Genomic DNA, 22093 nt, shown 5'->3' on the forward strand with positions numbered 1-22093 from the left:
GTGGTTTTTTAATCTACAACATAAATGAAACCACTGTTTTAATACATCAGTAATGACTTCTGTGGACAGAAGAGGAAAATCAAGCTAAGCTTATACTAGTAAAACTCATCCAAAGTTATTTTTACGCCCAGTGTTCACCATCTATCTACTTTGCCTTCATGATTCACGTGAGCCATGAATACATCTCCACATATTTCTTATAACCAGGCCTCTTTATCTCTGATAATAGTTCGAATAATTCTCTCATTGGTCTTCCTCATTCAAGTCTCTTTATCTTTTATCCTAGATACTGCTGCCATAGTAATATGCCTAAACTGACACATTTCACTTACTGTACTCTACACTATTTTCTCAAAAATACTCAAAATGTTCTATCTACAGATTACATACCTGATTTTATTCTGGAATTTATTCAGAATAAAATAAAAAGGGAATCAAGCCACTCCATATTCTGACCTCAAAATGTCAGCTGACCTCTGGATTTCCATTTCCTCCTTTTTGTAAAGAATAACAGATGAACTCTAAGGTCCTAGATGTTTATGTTTTTAGCTAAAAGTAAAAGACTTAAGAGACTAAAGAAAATATGCATAGCTAATGAGAAAATACAGGCTTGATACCTAGAGTTCTTTACAGGACAATTATTTTTTTGTCTTAATAATGGAAAATAAAGGTGTTCCCCTCCCCCACCCAAGTAAAAGACAAGATTACCAACTGGTAAGAAAACTGAAGGCTCCAATAACAAATAAACTTTACAAGAGAAAAAAAATCAATACATGTGTAGAAAATATGAATCATTGTTATTAATGAAAGACATAAAAATTAAGGTAATACTGATGTACTTTTTTTCTTTATAGGCATCAGAACTCAGCTACGACGTATGTTTTTAACCATGAAATTAAAATTTTTAAAGAATATTCAATAATTACAGAAAAACTGGCACACACAAACAGTCCAGCAGTGGCATAAGTTAGTAGGAAAAGAAACCTTTAGGAAGACAGTTTAAATCAAAACAAAAAATTATTGAGAGGCTGAGGAGGGAGAATCGCTTGGAGTCAAGAGTTCAAGAACAGCCTAGGCCCCCATCTCTACAAAACAGCAAGACTCCATCTCTATAAAAAAAGAAAAAATTAGCTGGGTGCAGTGGCATGCACCTATAGTTATAGCTACTCAGGAGGCTGAGGCAGGAGTATTGCTTGAGCCCAGGAGTTCAAAGTTGCCATGAGCCATGACTGTGCCACTGCATGCTAGCCTGGGTGACAGAGCGAGACTCTGTCTCAAAAATAAAAATAAGGGCATATCAAAATTATTATATATACACACTGTTTAAAATTTTTTAATCCCTTACTCAGTTTTATTTTTCTTCATTGCACTTTCTAATCATTTGTCTATCTTCTCCATAAGCATGTAAACTCCACAGGTGCAGGAGTAGGCATTTAATAAGCATGTGTTAAATGAATGAATTCTGGTGAGTGGAGGCAGGCATTAACAGATAAAAATTTCATTGTGGTAAGTGCTATAAAAAAAGTTAATGCAATGATAAGATAATGAGGATAACTGGGCTGGGAGAAGAGGGCTACTTCAGCTACGGTGATCAGCAATGGTCTCTCTGAGAAGATAACATCTTAGCTGGGATCAGATGATTGAAAAGCCAGCCACGAGAAAAGCTGAAGCAAAAGGATTTTGGGGATAGGGAAATACCAAGTGCAAAGAGACTAAGCAAGGAAAAACAATGAGGGTCAGAGTGACTGCTCAGTGAGAAGAAACGCAACGAGAGATGATGAATACATACCAGGCCAGATAAAAAGTCATGCTTCTCTAGAGTTTGCTGTTGTTTTCCCCTTAAGAGTAATAGGAAACCACTACAGAGTTTTAAATAAGGAAATAATTAAACTGGCTGTTACATGAAGTCAGTAATGTGGAGAGGCAAGAATGTACACAGGGAGACCAGTTACAAGTTGTCAGAGAAAATGGTGTTTAAATTAGGGTGGCATCAGTGAAGATGGAGAAAAGTACATGAATCTGGCTTATGCCTGGAAGTATATTAACAGGATTTGCTGATGGATTGGCTATCAGGATTGATTTCTGAAAAGGAGGAATTAAGGAACTCCTGGGTTTTGTTGGGGCTTGAGCAAGTGGTAAATGATTAGTAATGCCTTTCAAAAAACTGACATACACTAATCATGCATATTGGTAATGCCTTTTAATGACATGGGAAGAATGGGAAAGGAACAGGTTTAGAAGGAAGATAAAGAGTTTCATTTTGGATATGTTAAGTTTGAGATGACCATTAAACAGATGAAGTAGACAACTGAATTAATGAGACTGGACTCAGGTCATTATTATGCTACTAATACTAACTACTAAGACCAAAAGACCAAAAGCAAAATAAGAATTTTAATTTGAATCTATTTTTTTCCAGACTTAGTTTTTAATACTTCTCTTTCTAAATCTAGATTACTCAATTCCCCAATCAGAACTGTTTTTGCCTTCATTTTTGTTCCTTGACATTTTCTAAGTTACAGCATTGTAAGACATTGTGTCATACATTGTAGTGACTTAGGTAGCTTATTATTCTATTATGCCGTATGTAAACAATATGAGAGAACCATTCTGTATAGCTTTTAGCACCTGGCAAATCTTTGCATTATAAAAGCTCCAACTTCATTGCACTGAACTGAATTTGACAAACAGAGATGATTATATGTAAAACATTATGCATATAGTTTAACCAAGCAGGATCAAAGGAATTTAACACAAGTGTAACACAAATATACATACCAGCAAGTCCTGTTTCCAAAGCATAATCAATATGCTCAATACACAAAAATTCCACAAGAATGGTAAAAATTCTGAAGGCATTCCTTGGTAAGTCAGAAGGATCAGAGAGCTTAAAAACAAAAACCAAACAATTATCACTCAAGTCTACCTTTTGAAAATGCCAATTTTTTAAGCAATTTTTTATAAGATGTAGTCAGTGTTTCAGGTATCAAAATAACTCACAGCTCCCCCCATACTGCGCACGCATGCACAAACACACATACACACAATTTTAACGCTCCATATTTGCCTATAACTCTCCTGACTTAGAGCAACGTTTTTCAAACTTGGACTGCAATTCATTAGTGAAATCCAAGTACACCTTCATAAAATGTATACCTCCCCCATTTAAATATGTATACACAGGGCTAACATGTAAAACGCATTTCTTACTGTGGGTCAGAGGTTTGAGAGCCACTGACTGAGCAAAGAACAGTCTAGTAAAACTTAAAACAAAAAGAATTCTTTGTTTCACTGGGGAGTGGAAATGGAGAAATTAATAATAGATGCACCATAAAATATGACTGGCTCAAATAATGGTTTTATCATTTCCTGACTAAGTGAACCTTTGAGATGTTATTTAACCCCACCATGCCTCAATTTCTTCATTTGGAAGATGGGAATCATATTAACAGTACTTACATTCTAGCCTTGAAGTGAGAATAAAATACGAAAATAAGCGTAAAGTGTTTTTAGCACAGTATTTGCACATAGTGAGCTTACAATATTCATTTTGGTGCTGCTGTTGCTGTTAAACTAGCTATTTAGTAAAATAATTATTAGTTATGCTGGGAAAATAAAATCCTTTTTTAACAGAAAATTACTCTTGACTTCTTATAATTGCTTTCCATATTATTTATACATTGATTTCTGCTTCTGTCAAACCTATTTGTAGTCTTCATTCACGTATTCTCTTGGGGTTAATACTTATTACCTGATGTATTAAATTAGAAGTTGATAGGAATTCTATAACCCCCTTTGAATTCCCACTGATTATAATTTGGTATTACTCAGCTTCCTTCCTGGTCTTATTAATAACTACCCCAATCTTTACCCTCCTTCATCAGTCTCTCTACTCCAATATTCACCCTCCTCCTCTAATCACTGATGCTCAAAAAATGCTCTTACTTTCTTCACAAGCCATTCTTACACTCCTATTTACATCCAAACATCCATGAATAATAGACAGAAGAGGCAGATGGAAAATTGGTAAAGATACAGAAGACTTGAACAACATAATCAACTAAGCCTAACTGACATTTATACAATACTCCATCCAACAACATCAGGATATATATATCTTTTCAAGTGCATACAAAAAAGATGGACCATATTCTGGGCTAAAAGAAAACCATAAGTCTTAATAAACTTAAAATGGGTTCACATCATACAAAGTACATCCTCTGACCACAATGGAATCAAATTTAAAATCAGTAACGGAAAGATATCTAACAAATTCCTAAATATTTGGAAACTAAATAACATATTTCTAAATCACGTTTGGGCCAAAACAAATCAAAAGCAAAATTAAAAGGATTTGAACTGAATGGAAATAAAGCACAACATACAAAAATTCTGGGGATGCAGCTAAAGTAGTATTTACAGGGAAATTTGTAAAACAAAACACCTGCATTAGATTAGGACAGAAGGAAGTTCTCAAATCAATGACCTCAAGCTTCTACCTTAGAAAACTAAAAAAACAGGGGGGTTGTGGTGGGGGGTATAAAACCCAAGTAAGCAGAATAACAGAAGTAATAAAGAGTAGAAATTGATGAATATAAAACAGAAAAACAACACGGAACAATTAATGAAATCAAAAGCTGGTTCTTTGGGGGGAAATAAGTCAGTAAAATGAATAAACCTCTAGCCTGACTGATCAGAAAAAAAAAAAAATGACATAAATTACTAATATTAGGAAAGTGGTCACATCACTACAAATTCTACAGATATCAAAAGGATAAGAAAATATCATGAATATAATTTTATTCCAATAAATTCAACAACTTATGTGAACTACACAAATGCTTAAAACATACAAACTACCAAAGCTGACTTAAAAAGAAGTGGATAACCTGAATTGTTCTGTATCTACCAAAGAAGTTGAATTTGTAGTTTAAAATCCTCACACACAAAAAAATTCAGGCCCAAATGACTTCACTTGTGAATTTTACCAACCACTTAAAGAAAGAAAGAATACCAATTCTATGCAAACTCTTCCAGAAAATTGGGAGGGGTGGTGGAAATATTTTCCAACACATCCTACGAGGCCAACATTACCCTGATTCTAAAACCAGACAAAGACATAAAAAGGAAAAAAAGCCAGGCACGGTGGCTCACACCTGTAATTCCAGCACTTTGGGAAGCTGAGGCGGGCGGATCACCTGAGGTCAGAGATTCAAGATCACCCTGGTCAACATGGCGAAACCCTGTCTCTACTAAAAATACAAAACTCAGCCGGGCATGGTGGCAGGAGCCTGTAGTCCCAGCTACTCGGGAGGCTGAGGCAGGAGAATGGCTTGAACTCAGGAGGCGGAGGTTGCAGTGAGCTGAGATCATGCCACTGCATTCCAGCCTGGGCGACAGAGTGAGACTCCGTCTCCAAAAAAAAAAAAAAAAAAAAGGCCAATATCCCTCATGAACACAGATGTTAAAAATTCTTTACAAAAGTTTAGCAAAACTAATCCAACAATATATAAATATGACAAAAGGTCAAAGGTCAATTGATGACCAATTGGAGTTTATCAAAGAAGGAATGCAAGGCCAACATTTGAAAATCAACCACTATAACTTACCATATTAACAGAATAAAAAAGTTTTGCACAAAATCTAACATCTAATCCTCATAGTTAAGTAGGATAAAATAATTTTCTCAATCTGAAAAAGAACATCTATGAAAAACCCAATTAGTATCATACTTAATGGTGAAAGACGAAATGATTTATTCTTAAGATCAGAAATAAAGCAAAGTGTTCACTCTCACCACTTCTATTCAGCATTGTACTAGAAGTCTGGCCAGTGCAATAAGGCAAAGGAACAAAATAAAAGACATCTATATTGGAAAAAATAAGTAAAACTGTATTTATGGGCTGATAATATGATAATCTATACAGAAAAGCCAGTGGAATCTACAAATAAAAAAAAAAGGCAAATAGAACTAATAGGTAAGTTTAGTTAGGTTGCAGGGCTGAACCCAAAAGTATCTGAGACAAGTCTCAATCAATTTAGAAAGTTTATTTTGCCAAGATTAAGGACATTCCTGTGACACAGTCTCAGGAAGTCCCACTGACATGTGCCCACCTAAGTTGGTAAGGGCACAGCTTGGTTTTATCCATTTTAGGGAGACATGAGACATCAATCAATAGGTGTGATGTACACTGGTTCTGTCCGGAAAGGCGGGACAACTTGAAGGGGTAAGAAGGTACTTCCAGGTTACAGGTAGGTAAGAGACAAACAGTTGTATTCTAAGTGTGATCCACCCTTTCACTGAATATACAATTTGCATGTCAGAGGTGGGTAGAGGAATAATCACTTATACCTTAATCTGGCTCAGTGAATCTACATTTTTACACAAACAATAGGACAGAGGAAACAATGAGATATGCATTTGTCTTAGGTGGGCTGAGGGATGACTTGAGTTCTCTCCTTTGTCCTGCAACTGTGAAGACAAGCTATCAATTTACATTGCCAAGGTGAAATTCAAAAAAACTGTTTTAGGGGAAAGATCTTGAGGCCCACAAGGAATTTCCTTGTGGATATAAGAGTAACATAAAGAAATGAATTGCATTTCTATATACTAACAACTAAGTTAAACTAGAAATTAAATATAAATTTTAAAAAGACCATTTACATATACTATAATGGCATCAAAATATGTCAATTCTCCCCACATAGAACTACGGAGTCAATGTAATTCCAATCAAAATCTCAGACTTTTTCAAAAACGGACAAGCTATTATAAGATATAATACAAAGTGATTTATATAAAAATGTTAGAGGACTTACACTACCCGATTCAAGACTTATTATAAAGTTACAGCAATTCAGACAGTACAGTACAGGCATAAAGACAGACCAATGGAACAGAAGAGTCCAGAAACAGACCCACATATAAATGGTCCATTGATTTTTTGACAAAGGTTCTAGAGTAATTCAGCCGGGAAATGATAGTTTTTTCAATAAATGAAACTGAAACAACTGGATGCCTAATTGTAAAATTATGAACTTTGATTCACAATACTGTATAACTTAACTCAAAATTGATTATACATCTTAACATAAAGCCTCAAACTATAAAACTGCTAGAAGAAAACACAAGAGGAAAACTTTGTAACCTTTGGTTAGGCAAAGATTTCTTATATGACACCAAAATCACCATCCAGAACAGAAATGTATTATTAAATTGGATGTCATCAAAATTAAGAACATCTATCCTTAGAAACACTGATGAGAATAAAAAGACAAGCCACAGGCATTAAAAAAATGTGCAAATCACATCTGATAAATTGTAACAATACAGAGTGCTCAAAAAATAAGAAAACACATGACTGATTTAAGAATGCACAAAAGATTTGAACACTTCACCAGAGAGTATATATTGATGGCAAATAAGCACATGAAAAGATGTTCAACATGAATCATCACTGCATTAGGAAAATGAAAACTAAAACTATAATCAAATATCACTACACACTATTAGTTTGGCAGTTTCTTAAAAAAAAATACCATATGATTCAGTAATACCAATACTAAGTATTTTTGAGATTTATTCATGTTGATACATGTAACTCTACTTCATGTATTTAAATTGTTGTATAGTTTTCTACTGTATGAAAAACACCAGTTTAACAATTCTCTTTTTGATGGACACTGAGAGTTTGCTTTTAATTTTTCACCATGACAAAAACTGCTGTTATGATGTTAGACATATCACATGAACCTATGAGTTTCTCTAAGAAATTGCCAAATTAATCCTCAAAATAACCGTACCAATTTCACTCCCGTTGGTGGTGTGTGACAACTGCTATTGCTCCACTTCCTTAACAATACTTGGTCATCAGACTTCTCAATTTATCCCAACCTAATGAAAATGGGATGGTAATTCTCTTATTCTAAGTTGCATTTCCCTATTAGTGAGTCTGAGTATTGTACTAGTGATTTACATTTCTTTTTTGCAAACTGTGTATGTGTATCTTTGATTTGTTTTCTACTGATTTATATTCACATGTATAATTTAATTTAGTCTCAATATAAATGTAGATTATATACATCAACATAAATAATTAAGACTGCCTCAACTCTCAATCCACTACTTAAAAGTCATGTATTTCAGTTCTTTATTTGCAAAATAACAACCTCACAGGGTGGTTATATGATGAAATAAGTTTACATACATATATATACACACACACACACATCCCCGTATGTAAACTACATACAAACAAGATACACACACACACACACTCCACACTCTCTTAAATGCTTAGAAGAGTATCCGGCACTTCTCAAAAGAAGACATTTATGCAGCCAACAAACATGAAAAAAAGCTCATCATCACTGGTCATTAGAGAAATGCAAATCAAAACCACAATGAAATACCACCTCATGCCAGTTAGAATGGCAATCATTAAAAAGTCAGGAAACAACAAATGCTGGAGAGGATGGGGAGAAATAGGAATGCTTTTACACTGTTGGTGGGAGTATAAATTAGTTCAACCATTGTGGAAGACAGTGTGGTGACTCCTCAAGGATCTAGAACCAGAATTACCATTTGACTCAGCAATCTCATTACTGAGTATATACCCAAAGGATTACAAATTATTCTACTATAAAGACACATGCACACATATGTTTACTGCAGCACTACTCACAATAGCAAAGACTTGGAACCAACCCAAATGCCCATCAATAATAGACTGGATAAAGAAAATGTGGCACGTGTATACCATGGAATACTATGCAGCCATAAAAAAGCATGAGTTCATGTCCTTTGCAGGGACATGGGTGAAGCTGGAAACCATTATTCTCAGGAAACACACACAGGAACAGAAAACCAAATACCGCACGTTCTCACTCATAAGCAGGAGTTGAACAATGAGAACACATGGACACAGGGAGGGGAACATCACACACTGGGGCCCGTTGAGGGGGGGTGGGGGAGCTAAGGGAGCACTAGCATTAGGAGAAATACCTAATGTAGATGAGGGGTTGATGGGTGCAGCAAACCACCATGGCACGTGTGTACCTATATAACAAACCTGCACGTTCTGCACATGTAACCCAGAACTTTAAAAAAAAAAAAAAGTGTCTGGAACATATTATGTACTATAAAATTATTGGCTACTATTATGTTTCATACAATCTTTTGCTAGTAGTATCATTTACAAATACTTTATCACTCTGACTTATCTGTTTATTTTGCTAAACTGTGTTTATTAGAGAAGAAAATCTAAGTTTTAATGGAGCCAAATCTTCATTCTTTCCCTTTGATGTTGATGCTCTTAAAACACTGTTCTTTCCCTGATGCACCATTTCTTCAAGAGAAAAGTCTAACTGTCCTTTTCACATCTTCATTTAATCTTACATAACAAAAATTTGATCTGGTCAACTTTAAAGTTATTTTAAATGCGAATTTAAATTCACATTTATTCCTAATTTTAAAATTATTCTGATCTCCAAAACAAAAATCCTATCTTTTATTACAAAAAATAGTTGTTCCTAATCAGAGAGTAAATTTGTATCTTAGTAAAACAAGGTAAGACTTAAAACACACAACTATATAGTCAATTCTCCCTATCTGTAAGTTCTGTATCTGTGGGTTCTGCATCAGCAGATTCAACCAGCCACAGATAAAAATATTTAAGAAAAAAAAAGAGAATGGTTGCATCTGTACTGAAGATGTACTGTCATCATTCCCTAAACACTAAAGTTACAACTATTTATGGAGATTTACACTGCACTAGGTAATGTAATAATATATATAAACAATTATAAGTAATCTAGAGATGAATTAAAGTATAAAGGAGGATGTGCACAGAATATATGCAAATACTACACACTTTATATAACAGACTTGAGCATCCACGATTTTGGTATCCTTGGAGGTTTTGGAATCAACTCCCCACAGATATCAAGGAACAACTGTATATGTAAAATAAATGTACAACCACTCTTACCCTATGACATCTTTCAAAGGCTTGTTTGGTTTCTTGTAAAAGATTAACCACCACTTCTTGGGATAGAAAAGTTTCCCCATGAGTATCGATACTTGGCCCAAGTGGTAAGTTGGTACGTTGTCTAATTCTCTCCTTCAAATCCTGAATACTAGTACATCATAAAGAAAAATGAAAAAAAGAAAACATTTTACTTAGATTTCAACTTCGAGTACTTCCAAACTTAGTATATATCAACAACAACAACAACAAAAATGGACCAATAGCCAAGAGACCTAATTTCTAATTCCAATAACTAGTTTTGTGAAATAGAGTTAGCCTTGATCTCCAAATGGAAGATTTTCATCTGATAAATGAGTAGATTTGGACTTCTAATTTCTGAAGTTGCTTTACAATTCAGCCTTACAATTCTGACTCAATAGTAAAACTTGTTGGGTTTCCTTAGAAAGTGAGCTATTCCAAACAGGTTAGCATTCTAAGTGACTAAATAGTCCTGTTTAAAAAGAAAACTTTAAAAGTTTAACAATTTTAAAATATAGTCATTTTAAGATTCTGCACATTTACTCATGATATTAAAGAAGATATATTAAACATAATTTAGCTATTCTTAATTACTGAGGGTCACCTGAAACACTTATATGGGGTATCTTTGGAGGGTTAGACATTTTTTGCTGTATCTTTGGAGGGTTAGACATTTTTTTGCTCCTAGGGTATGTAACTCCAGACTACTGTAAACTCACACACACACACACAAAATTCCTATTACTCATTAGTTTTTCTCTTCCCTTCCTTGCTACTACCTTTCAGGTATACCTCTTACTACTAATTTTAACTCTCTCTAATCATTATTTAATACACAACAAAATGGGAAACAAGAAACTGGTTTGGATATATATGTGTGGGGATTCTGGACTCTCAGTCCACCAAAGTCATTCTGTCTCTTTTTAGAATCTGGTTTCCAGGCAGTTAAAGCCTGGTAGCTGAGTTGCCAACTATCCTTGGAGCAAGTTACTTTCTTCTAGTCTGTAAATAATTGCAGGCTTTAAGGTATTCATTTAATAGTTTTTTTATGCTAAAGTCTCTGAACAAAACTCACCAATTCAAGGTACTTAAACTGCAAACTATTTTCTATTTTTTTCACACCTACAACAGTAACAAAAAAAAGATGTGTTTTCTGGTCAATAACCTGGAACTTATTCTATCTAGAAAAAAAAAATGAAAGAAACTATGGAACTTTTTATATTACTAGTGTTCTGCTTGATAGTTTTAAAAAATTATTTTTTTATTGACAAATATCTGCTTTACTTTTTTTTTTGACGTCGAGTCTTGCTTTGTCGCCCAGGCTGTATGTAGTGCAGTGGTGTGCTCTTGGCTCACTGCAGCCTCTGCTGCCCGGATTCAAGTGGTTCTCCTGCTTCAGCCTCCCGAATGGCTGGGATTACAGGTGCCTGCCACCACGCCCAGCTAATTTCTGTGTTTTCAGTAGAGATGGGGTTTCACCATGTTGGCCAGGCTGGTCTCAAACTCCAGACCTCAGGTGATCAGCCCACCTCGGCCTCCCAAAGTGCTGGGATTACAGGCGTGAGTTACTGCACCCGGCCTACATTTTAATCATGTTATGTTAGGTCATTTCAACATGTGGTTTAAGAGCAAGATTTGATCAATAATGTAAGAATCTGGATTAAAAGAACTCTTCATAAAAAATTCTAATGATAGTCAACATTTGATAAATTTGCCCAAATATAATGAAGTTATTAATGTCTTCAGTTTTAACAGTAGTATTTAACAAAAATACTCACCCTCCTGTGCCAATGGATCTCTTTTGATGGTTTTTCGAATCATAATAGCGCTGAAGGATCATAGCACTTCTGCTTTTCAAATATCCAGTCTCCACCTCAATATAGTTCTCCAAATAGGAAATGAAAATGGATTTGATAAGCTTAGACAAGAAAGTCTGTTTATCAGTACCTAAATTAAACTCCATCAGCTTGCTGGAAAGATTGGTGGTTCTTTTCATGAAAAAGGGGGAGAAAAAGATTAATATATGTTTTAGGTATAGTAACAGTATTAAGGAATACAAATTTTTACAATGTGACTTTAATGACTTATGTTAAGCCACCATTTCTTAAACTCCGGGAGAGTACTTACGATGCAGAGATCAACTCTACAGGGTTACATGTAAAAGTACAGTGAAATATTATGAACAACTTTATGGTTTTGAGAACTGTTACAAATTCCTAGGAAAAGAAATTGTGAGGCAATGAACTAGTCCAGAAATGGCGACAGTGGCAGATTGGCCTCAAGTATGTCTAATGCCATTCATCACATGTGACCCAAAACAGAGTACTGAGAGATCTACTGTCTATTCACCCTCTTTTGTTTCGTCCTTGTGGACTTTCCCTCTAATTTTCTATTTCCCTTTGCTGAAGATAGGGTCAAAACAGTGTTGTTGTTAAGATGGACTTCCTCATTACAGTAACTTTGGAAAAACCTTCTCCCAAAATGAAGACACTGAAGAAGAGTAATAGGGTGGGGAAAAGTCAAGGGAAAAAAACCCCACAAAACTCCATATGAAGCTTCTGAGATAATCTCTAAGAGTAACACTGACATTTATAAAAGCACAAGAAAAGTTCCTACATAAGACTTAGAGCTGAAACTATCGTTTAAGATTACATCACTTCCTTTTGCAGTTTCTAAAGTTTTGACTGCAGATAAATGTACACTAATGCTTAGAGAAAAGATAAAGCATAACATCCAATTCCTCAAGTTAATGTATTAAGAAGGTCGTACAATACAGTCTTGTGCAATAACTAGTCTATACAGCTAAGCATTTAATGCTAAAAGGTAAACTGGTGACAAACTTATTCAAAAATACCTGAATACTTCCTCATTTTCTATCAAAAAAATAAAAAAATCTGTTATCTATTATTTTCTAATCATTAAAAATTTACCTTGTATAGAGATCATAGAGATTTTTGAGATACTGCTCTGCATCAGACTTCCTACATTCTTCTAACTGCTCTTTCACAAAACTCTAAAAGAAAAAGGTTAATATTCTGTTAATTAGGCAAACATTAAATTCTGTAACTTCTCAAGATATTCTTTTAAAATTCACTCCACAGTTTTGAACCTTTCTGACTTACAATCCAATCAAAAAGGTAATGTACAGAAAACAGACCAATCATAAAATATTTTAAAACAGGTTTTTAAATTTTACAGCTTCTCGTATTTACCTGTAGAGGATCTATATCAGTCTCAGGAATAAGTATTAAGAATTTAGAAATACCTTTCCTTTTAAATTGGCCTATTCTGCTCTGTGAGGTAGATCAAAATAACAAAACTGAGAGTACAAATAATAGAGTCAATTCCTTAAAGCAGCATTTCCCAAACTGAGCTCCAGGTAATACTAGTGTTCTTTCAGACATCTATAGGCATTACTACAAAACAGGGTTTCTTAGTAAATGTGTGAAATGCTATACATTACATCCCCACTTCTTGAGAATGACAACACTATCAAAATTCCTGAATTGTGTTAAAAAAAAAAAAAAAAGCAAGCATTTATTGAATGTTGTTTAATCCAGTAGTAAACATATTTTAGGAAATGTTATCTGAAAGTACAGTGATATGTGGGTAAATTAAATTTCTGTGTTTTCTCTTTTCATGTTAGTACCATATTATTAAAAATTCTACAGACTGGGCCAGGCGTGGTGGCTCACGCCTGTAATCCCAGCACTTTGGGAGGCCAAGGCAGGTGGATCACAAGGTCAGAAGATCGAGACCATCCTGGCTAACATGGTGAAACCCTGTCTCTACTAAAAATACAAAAAACTAGCTGGGCGCGGTGGCGGGCGCCTGTAGTCCCGGCTACTCGGGAGGCTGAGGCAGGAGAATGGCGTAAACCCGGGAGGCGGAGCTTGCAGTGAGCTGAGATCTGGCCACTGCACTCCAGCCTGGGCGACAGAGAGAGACTCCGTCTCAAAAAAAAGAAGAAAAAAAAAAATTCTACAGACTGCTCTTGGAATTCTTGTTCAGTTTCACAAATGACATCTATTGGTGAAGGCAGGGACCAAAAAAAAGAAAAGTCTTCAAGGCTATCTTACCACAATATATTATATTACTACTACGAATACTACACAAATTTCAAGCATGTTCTCTGATAATACTTACTGATTAGCACTTTCTTCTTGGTGGATAACAAACATTTTTTAAAAAGCATGAGGATTCCTTTCTCCTTAACTAGATTACTATTTCTAAGGTCATTACATAAGTAAACTAAATTTTAAAAATACTTTTAAAATACAGGAAAAAAATTACACATTGCCTTAAGAACTATTTACTTTGTTACTATTTAAAATTACCTGTAGTTTGATTTCAAATACATTTTGAATAAGTTTAGCCAGGACTGTTTCTGGATTACTGAAGATATCTCCAACTTGTTTGTTCACTCGTTGACAGAGTATTGCAGCATCTTCAAATATATCATTTCTCAAATAAGCACCCTAAACAGCAGAGCCATTTTACACAGTGAACATATAATTTCTAAATGATTTTAAAACACCAAATTAGCAAAAAATAATATCCAATAAAGTGTACTGTTACGTTACCTCCTGGCACTGCTTTATATAAACATCAACACAATGGGAGTAACCCTACAAGGAAGAAACACATTGTTATTATTCTGGTTCAATTATAATAATTAGTATTTCAATAAAAGAAGTGTTATATGTCATAAAGCTATGTCTATTTACCAGTAAATGGCTGATAGCAACACCTGTTGGACTTAAATAAAATTAACTGTAGAAAACCAATAACTTGATAAAGTTATCGTCTCCCTAGTCACTTTCTATGATAAAATTTATCAGTTGGTACATATCCTTGTTGAACTTTAGACTGAAACAAGAAAGATGAAGTATGTAACTGGGTTCTTTAGAGTGATTTTTGTCCTATGATCATTCTTTAGCCATCTCCTCCAACTCCAAAACATACCCACTCACACCCACCCACCCACATGCATACACACAAACACACACACACACAGTCAAGGTCTTGGGAAAAGGTTTTACACATATATATGTATGTGTCTTATATACATATAAAAATATTTATATATATTAAAACATGTGTGTATATACATATATATGTATATATACGTGTGTGCGTATATATACATATATACGTATTTCTTTTTTTTTTTTTTGAGACAGGATTTCACTACCGTCACCAGGTTGGAGTGCAATCGTGTGATCTTGGCTCACTACAACCTCTGTCTCCCAGGTTCAAGCAACCCTCCTGCCGCAGCCTCCCGAGTAACTGAGACCACAGGCGCACGCCTCCCCGCCAGCTAATTTTTGTATTTTCTGTAGAGACAGAGTTTCACCATGTTGCCTAGGCTGATCTCGAACTCCTGAGCTAACTGATCCACCCGCCTCAGCCTCCCAAAGTACTGGGATTACAGGCGTGAGCCACTGCGCCTGGCTTTTCTCTAGCATTTAGTTTTCCTTGCAAGAATCTGGACAGTTGTATTCAGCTGGCAGTTTGGAAATTTACTTTTTAAACTGAATCTATTTTAATAAAATGTGTTTAAAACAAACTAATTTGTCATTAAGCTCACTATAATAAGATTTTTGCCTATTAATAAATCATACATAAAAACCAGTAAGGAAAGCAATATGAAGTGCACTACTGTCTCAAGAGCCATTCTCAATACTCATTCAGGTTTTACCAAAATGAAAAGTCCAACAAATAGGCTTCCCTTTCCCTAATCTGATACAAATCAAAGAAACAGACTGAAGGAAGAACCATTTCTTTAAGCACTTTCTTTGCAGAAATATACTCCTACACAGGGATTCTCTCCCCAGTTCCAATTCTAGGAAAACAATTCTGTAATACAAGGTCCTGAGGTCCCCTGGATTTAACTCTCTTACTAGTCACATGCCATCTACTCTCTGGTTCCTATATTCTACCAGATATTTACAGTCAAGTTTTCTTTCTTTTCACCTGTATCATAATATGTGAAAGTAAAAAGGCAGACAGTATGATTTTATCAAACTACAAAAATTCACCAATATGTAATTGATCAATTAATTTTAATTCAATATTAATATTGAATATAAAACCTTAAATATTAAATATATAACATTTAATACCATTTACAGAGTATAAAATGTGCAAATTACTCAAAACAATGAAAATTATCACTGTGATATAGTTACATAATGATGGGGGAAGTCAGAAACTATAATATATAGAACTTACACAATTTCCATAGCCTTGAACACTAGTCTTCATTTTTAATTCTTAGTATTTACCTTAAAATGAAGTAAAACTGCTGCTACTTCTCTCATTCTGGAGATTTCACCTCTTCTTTGAGCACTGGTAAACTCCTGAATCAGCTGGCATTCTAAATCATGGTATTTACCTAAAAATAAAGTCATTCAGCTACACTGAAGCATACAAGGCATCCACATCATTTAACAGTATCTACATTATTTACAAATATAATGACTATGAATATAAACTTATTTTGAAGGAATTACAAAAACTAATGAGATTATAGGCAGTGAACCTAGCCCCTATAATACACTGTGGCATATAAATCTGTATTTTCAAGACAAAAAACTTCCAAACTGGCAAAACTACTGTTTCCAGAGTCTGATTGTCATATGCCATTGTTACTTAAACCAGTAGCTAACTGGAAAAAATCCTCCAGATGCTATTTCTGATAGCAATGCACATGAAAAATCCTACATATGGAAAGGGTGAAGAGGACTACAGAACTCTTTACTAGAGTTCTGATGCCTCTACCTTGAACAATAGTGGACTGATGACTGAACACCAAATCTCATCCGGATAATATGCAGTATTTATATTTTTTTCATTTTCTTTTTTTTTTTTTTTTTGAGACAGTTTCTCTCTGTCACCCAGTCAAAGTGCAGTGGCGCAATCTCGGCTCACTGCAACCTCCACCTGCTGGGTTCAACCGATTCTCCTGCCTTAGCCTCCTGAGTAGCTAGGATCACAGGCACCTGCTACCATGCCTGGCTAATTTTTCTATTTTTAGTAGAGATGGGGTTTCACCATGTTGGCCAGGCTGGTCTTGAACTCCTGACCTCAGGTGATCCACCCGCCTCGGCCTCCCAAAGTGCTGGGATTACAGGTGTGAGCCACCATGTCCGGCCCTATTCACTATATTCTTGAGGCTAGTATGGTTCTCAATGAACACCTGAACTTCACACTAATCTACTGTGATCAAAAATATTCCCAGGAAGTCTAACTAGCTGTGTCACCCTTATTCTAAGACTTTTTGGGAATACAGATGAACCTTTGAATCCTCTATGCAGTGGCCTACTCTAAATAGTGACCCCGGCTACCACAGAGCCTGCAAATGTAGTGGTCTTTTCAAAAACCTAGAATGATCTAACCTAAAATAAAATCCAAGACTGGCAAGAACCAAACTAATCATGTAAGGAGTTAAACAGATATAAAACGCTTACATAATCTTTAAAAAAAAAAAAAAAAAAAAAGAGAATCTTATTCAGAGAGAGATGTATGGAAAGCACACAATTTCCAAAATGCACTGTTAAATTAAAAATGCAAGGCATAAAGCTATTTATGTAGTATGGTAGCAATTATTTAAAAGTAAATGAGGATAGAAGTACATACAAATATCTACACACACACATATATATGTACACACACACATATATGGAATTTATGTCTTATGCTTGTATATCCATAGATTATTCTGCAAGAATATCCAAAAAATTGGTAATGGTTGTTTTCAGGGAAGAGAAATCAAACTCAGGGATCTTCTATGCAGTGGCCTACTGGGGTAGGAAGATGACATTGTTCCTGCTTTTTCTCCTTTTGCTATTTGTTTTATTTTTACACACGTAGTTTTTTTACTTATTAAAAAAAGGTAAAATAAATACATCACTTACTTGCAATTTTGGATTTAACTTCTGAAAATCTGAAAGACAAAAACCAACGATGAGGTTTGTTAGTTGTGACAAACATCCTATAGCAATGTAAGATGCTAACCAAAGGGGAAAAAGGATGCAGGGTATATGAGAACCATCTGACTATCTTTGCAACTTTTCTGTAAATCCAAAACCATTATAAAGCTAAAAGGTTATTGTAAAAAGAAAAAAGACCAAATCAGACGAGAGAATACCGATAGGAAGCATGCCATGTGATAGAACTTAATGTAGGTAATTCAGATGGGGTAGTTGGTTCTCATTTAGGAAATTTACATTGAAAATCAATTCTCTTTTTAAAGAATCAACTGCTCTGCATAAGACATTAACAACCCAGCCAGTCCCAAAACTGACTTACTGTTCTTACTTATATTTGCTGGCATTTTAAACACACTTTATTATTTGTCTCCCTCCCCACTCCCATGGTTGGTATTTTTAAAAATAAAGTTCAATCATTATTATTCAAAAGAAAAAGATGATCAAATAATATACTATATGATAATGATGTATTAATGACAAAAGATAAAAAGACCCAGCAATGTGCCTAGCAGAGTAGCCATTCAATCTTTACAAATTAAAAAACTAAAATACCACACAGTAGAATTTTTTCAAGTTTCAAATATCTAATTGAAATGCATAGCATGAAAAAGAAATGTTTTAAGATTGTGTGCAATTGTTTGCAGAGAGAGGAGAGTGGCTGGCAAAAGAGATGCCAAAGACAAATGAAGAAGAAAATAAAAATCTAGACTGTTATACAAAAATGATGTATCAAAGTCACAGTAGATCAGATCACATATAAGGCCATATTAATCTGTGTGAAAAAAACTGAATCTAATTAGGATATATATTCAACTCCAAGGCTTGGTGAAGAGGCTAAAACAAAAACATAAGAGAAGTATGTTCCTGAGTGGTGGTGAATATGAGTGTGTGTGTGTGTGTGTGTATAAATATATATTTATATATGAAAGTGTGTTCTGCAGTAGAAAAATAGAATGAAGACAGGGGAGGGGAATGCAGTCAATAATTATTATGAGCCTATTTTGAGCTAGATATTTTACCCATTTAAGTAAATAGTTCAATTCTGAAATGAGATAAAGTTAAAGAGAAGTTTTGGTGGGTGGCTTTAAAAATTATTACAATAAGTTAAATCATAATGCTGGGCAACTGCCAGATTATTATTAAGAATGACAGATGATCATTGTTGCTAATTCTTCATGATAATCAGAGTTGAGAATAAAATAGACACTTTTTTAGGGGGAATTCATTACATGTTTGGGAGATAATGGTTAAGCTTTAATTATAGCAATATGTCCATACTTCATCTGTTCCTGAAGATCTTCAAGTATCAACAAAATAACATATGTCTATTAATATGTATCATTTGTAATATAGTAAATCATATTTCTTTCAAATATTCACATGGAGGAAGTACTAACTTACCAAGAGTTTATTAAAGAGTCTGACATTCCATCACTAGAAGAAATCATGAAAAAATTTCCTTCTCAGTGGATAGTTTATTTTAGGATGAAATCTAACTTAGTAATGGCTCTGGGGCCTTGTATTTTAAAAAAAAAAGGGGGTTCTTAATGTGAAGTCCCTAGGAAGAGTTCTGTGGATAGGCTAGAGTCTAAAACACCATGAAATTGTATACAATAATCTGTGTGTATCTTAATTTCCTGAAGAAAGGTGATAGTGTTCATCAGCTTTTCAAAGGTGTCCAAGGCCTCCAAAAGCGTAAGAACCTTCATCAAGAAATAGGAAGTGTTCTATCGTCTACCCGCTTCTCAAAGTCCAAAATGTGAAAATCCAAATTTTACCTCAGTTGATTTCAAAATTCTCCATCAAATTTTTTTCAGAAGACAGGGATTGAAATTATTTCAAGACCTATCATTAAATTTAGATATTAAGAAGAGACTGTATTTTTTCAATAAATTATTTTACACTGCATCTTGTACAAAGTGAATAAACTAGCAAGTAAATGAACCAGCAAGTGCTCAATAAATTCCTGTTTAATTAACGGGCAAAGAAAATCATAGAGGAAAAGACACAATTTTATTTTATAAATTATACCATACATTCAAATCAACTCTTGAGAAATGAACTTGCCTATCAAAAGGTAACTCTTGGGCAATTAGGTGCAACTTCTGAATGATGTCTGCTGCTTCCTTTATCTATTAAAAAATAAATAAAAGCAATAATTTAAAAAACTTTTAGGCATATCAAAAAATAATTACGTATTTGAAAGTAGTAATATCTCCCTGCAAATGCCCACAGTCCCTTCCCTAAAAAAATTTCCTTTAAAAATCCACAACAAATAAAACTTTATGAGCAACAAGAATACATTTGGGGTGTTATCAATAATTAGTCAATAAAATATAAACATTTATCTTTCTGGTACTGAAATTCTGTGATTTTTTTTGATGCCATAATCCCTTCCCAATGAAACCCATAGTTCAAGTTTATTCCAAAGAAATTCAAATCATTGCTTGCTGAAAGCCAAGTGTAAATCTCAGAATTCTAAGTTTATGAACCCGAAAAGGATAAACAAGATTTATAAAAATAATTTAGAGTATACTGCCACATATATCCTACTTTAAGCTAAATGCCTGTCATTTACTGACCATATGAATTTATAACACTTGTTCTAAAAGAAAAGATAAAGTTTAATGTAAAGCCCCATGATGAAATATAATACAGAAATGTGTATATTTCTTTTCTTTCTCTTTTTTTTTTTTGAGACGGAGTTTCACTCTTGTTGCCCAGGCTGGAGTGCAATGGCGTGATCTCTGCTCACTACAACCTCTGCCTCCCAGGTTCAAGTGATTCTCCTGTCTCAGCCTCCCAAGTAGCTGGGATTACAGGTGCATGCCACATGCCCGGCTAATTTTTGTATTTTCAGTAGAGATGGGGTTTCATCATATTGGTCAGGCTGGTCTTGAACTCCTGACCTCAGGTGATCCACCCACCTCCGCCTCCCAAAGTGCTGGGATTACAGGCGTGAGCCACCGAGTCCAGTCAGAAATGTGTATATTTATTCAAGTTGTGGAAGTAAGGAACTTAGGCAAGAGTTCTAAAATTCTTTAATGCAGATATCTGTGCTTATTTACACAACAGTGTAGGGGAGTTCTATAATGTTCATTTATTCTTTAAATTTCAAATTAGTTCTCAGTTTTACTTTGGCACAATTTTAATAATTCACTTTATGAAGATTCATTTTCTTTTACATTTGAAAAGACAGTGAGACTCATAAATATGAAGGAAGAGCTAAGAACATCTATATATATAATTTTTTTTTTCTCTTTTTTTTGAGACAGAGGCTTGATCGGTCACCCAGACTGGAGTGCAGTGGCATGATCTTGGCTCACTACAATTTCTGCCTCCCGGGTTAACGCAACGCTCGTGCCTCAGCCTCCCAAGTAGCTGGGATTATAGGCATGTGTCACCACACCCGGCTAATTTTGGTATTTTTTTAGCAGAGATGGGGTTTCGTCATATTAGCCAGGCTGCTCTTGAACACCTGGCCTCAAATGATCTGCCCACCTTGGCTTCCCAAAGTGTTGGGATTACAGGCTTGAGACACCATGCCCTGCCCAATACAGATTTTTCTAAGTAGGCATATCAACTCTGACAAACAACTGTGAATAACAACAGCAGACCCTCTTCTCCCTTCTTGCTCCAAATTATAGTGAATATAGCATTTCTGCTTCAGTCATCTCTTTTCTCCTAGTCAGCAGGTCACTGTCATTTTCAACTACCAAACACTCACTCTGTTCTGCTGTATATGGGCACAAATATTACTGCAGTATCTGTCCTCACCATGCCATTTAGTTGTATTAGTAAAGTCCATCATTTTCTCCTCACCAATACCCCCTTCAGAAATAATATACTAGGCATATAGCCTGCTCTATGCTTCCATAAGGAGTTTGCTCATGTTCTTTTAAGAAGTTGTCATCATCATTGTGCTGTCTGCAAACTTTGTTTAATGTACTAAGTAGAAGAGAGGTAAATGCACTTGTTTATATTGAATTTCCATAGCAAATTATTTTATAGAAATTGTGTAAAGCACAGGTATCTCTTAAGGTTACAATATATGACATTTAGTCAGTTAAAACATACTACAACAATAGGTAA

General features: G+C 34.7%; 1 protein-coding gene across 3 annotated transcripts in view; it reads right to left on the reverse strand.

Moving 5' to 3' along the window:
* EXOC5 (exocyst complex component 5) overlaps window positions 1–22093 on the reverse strand; it is a 64654-nt gene that overhangs the window by 15310 nt on the left and 27251 nt on the right. For all 3 annotated transcript variants that reach the window (XM_025392999.1, XM_025393001.1, XM_025393000.1), the window contains 9 exons: window positions 20069–20133; window positions 17927–17955; window positions 16295–16404; window positions 14591–14635; window positions 14345–14485; window positions 12938–13020; window positions 11786–11995; window positions 9990–10137; window positions 2779–2887 (listed from right to left, as the gene is read on the reverse strand). In XM_025392999.1, coding sequence (XP_025248784.1) covers window positions 2779–2887; window positions 9990–10137; window positions 11786–11995; window positions 12938–13020; window positions 14345–14485; window positions 14591–14635; window positions 16295–16404; window positions 17927–17955; window positions 20069–20133 — 940 coding nt within the window. The remainder of the gene's footprint in view (window positions 1–2778; window positions 2888–9989; window positions 10138–11785; window positions 11996–12937; window positions 13021–14344; window positions 14486–14590; window positions 14636–16294; window positions 16405–17926; window positions 17956–20068; window positions 20134–22093) is intronic.

This window comes from Theropithecus gelada, chromosome 7b (genome assembly GCF_003255815.1).
Source record: "Theropithecus gelada isolate Dixy chromosome 7b, Tgel_1.0, whole genome shotgun sequence".
Lineage (NCBI taxonomy): Eukaryota > Metazoa > Chordata > Mammalia > Primates > Cercopithecidae > Theropithecus > Theropithecus gelada.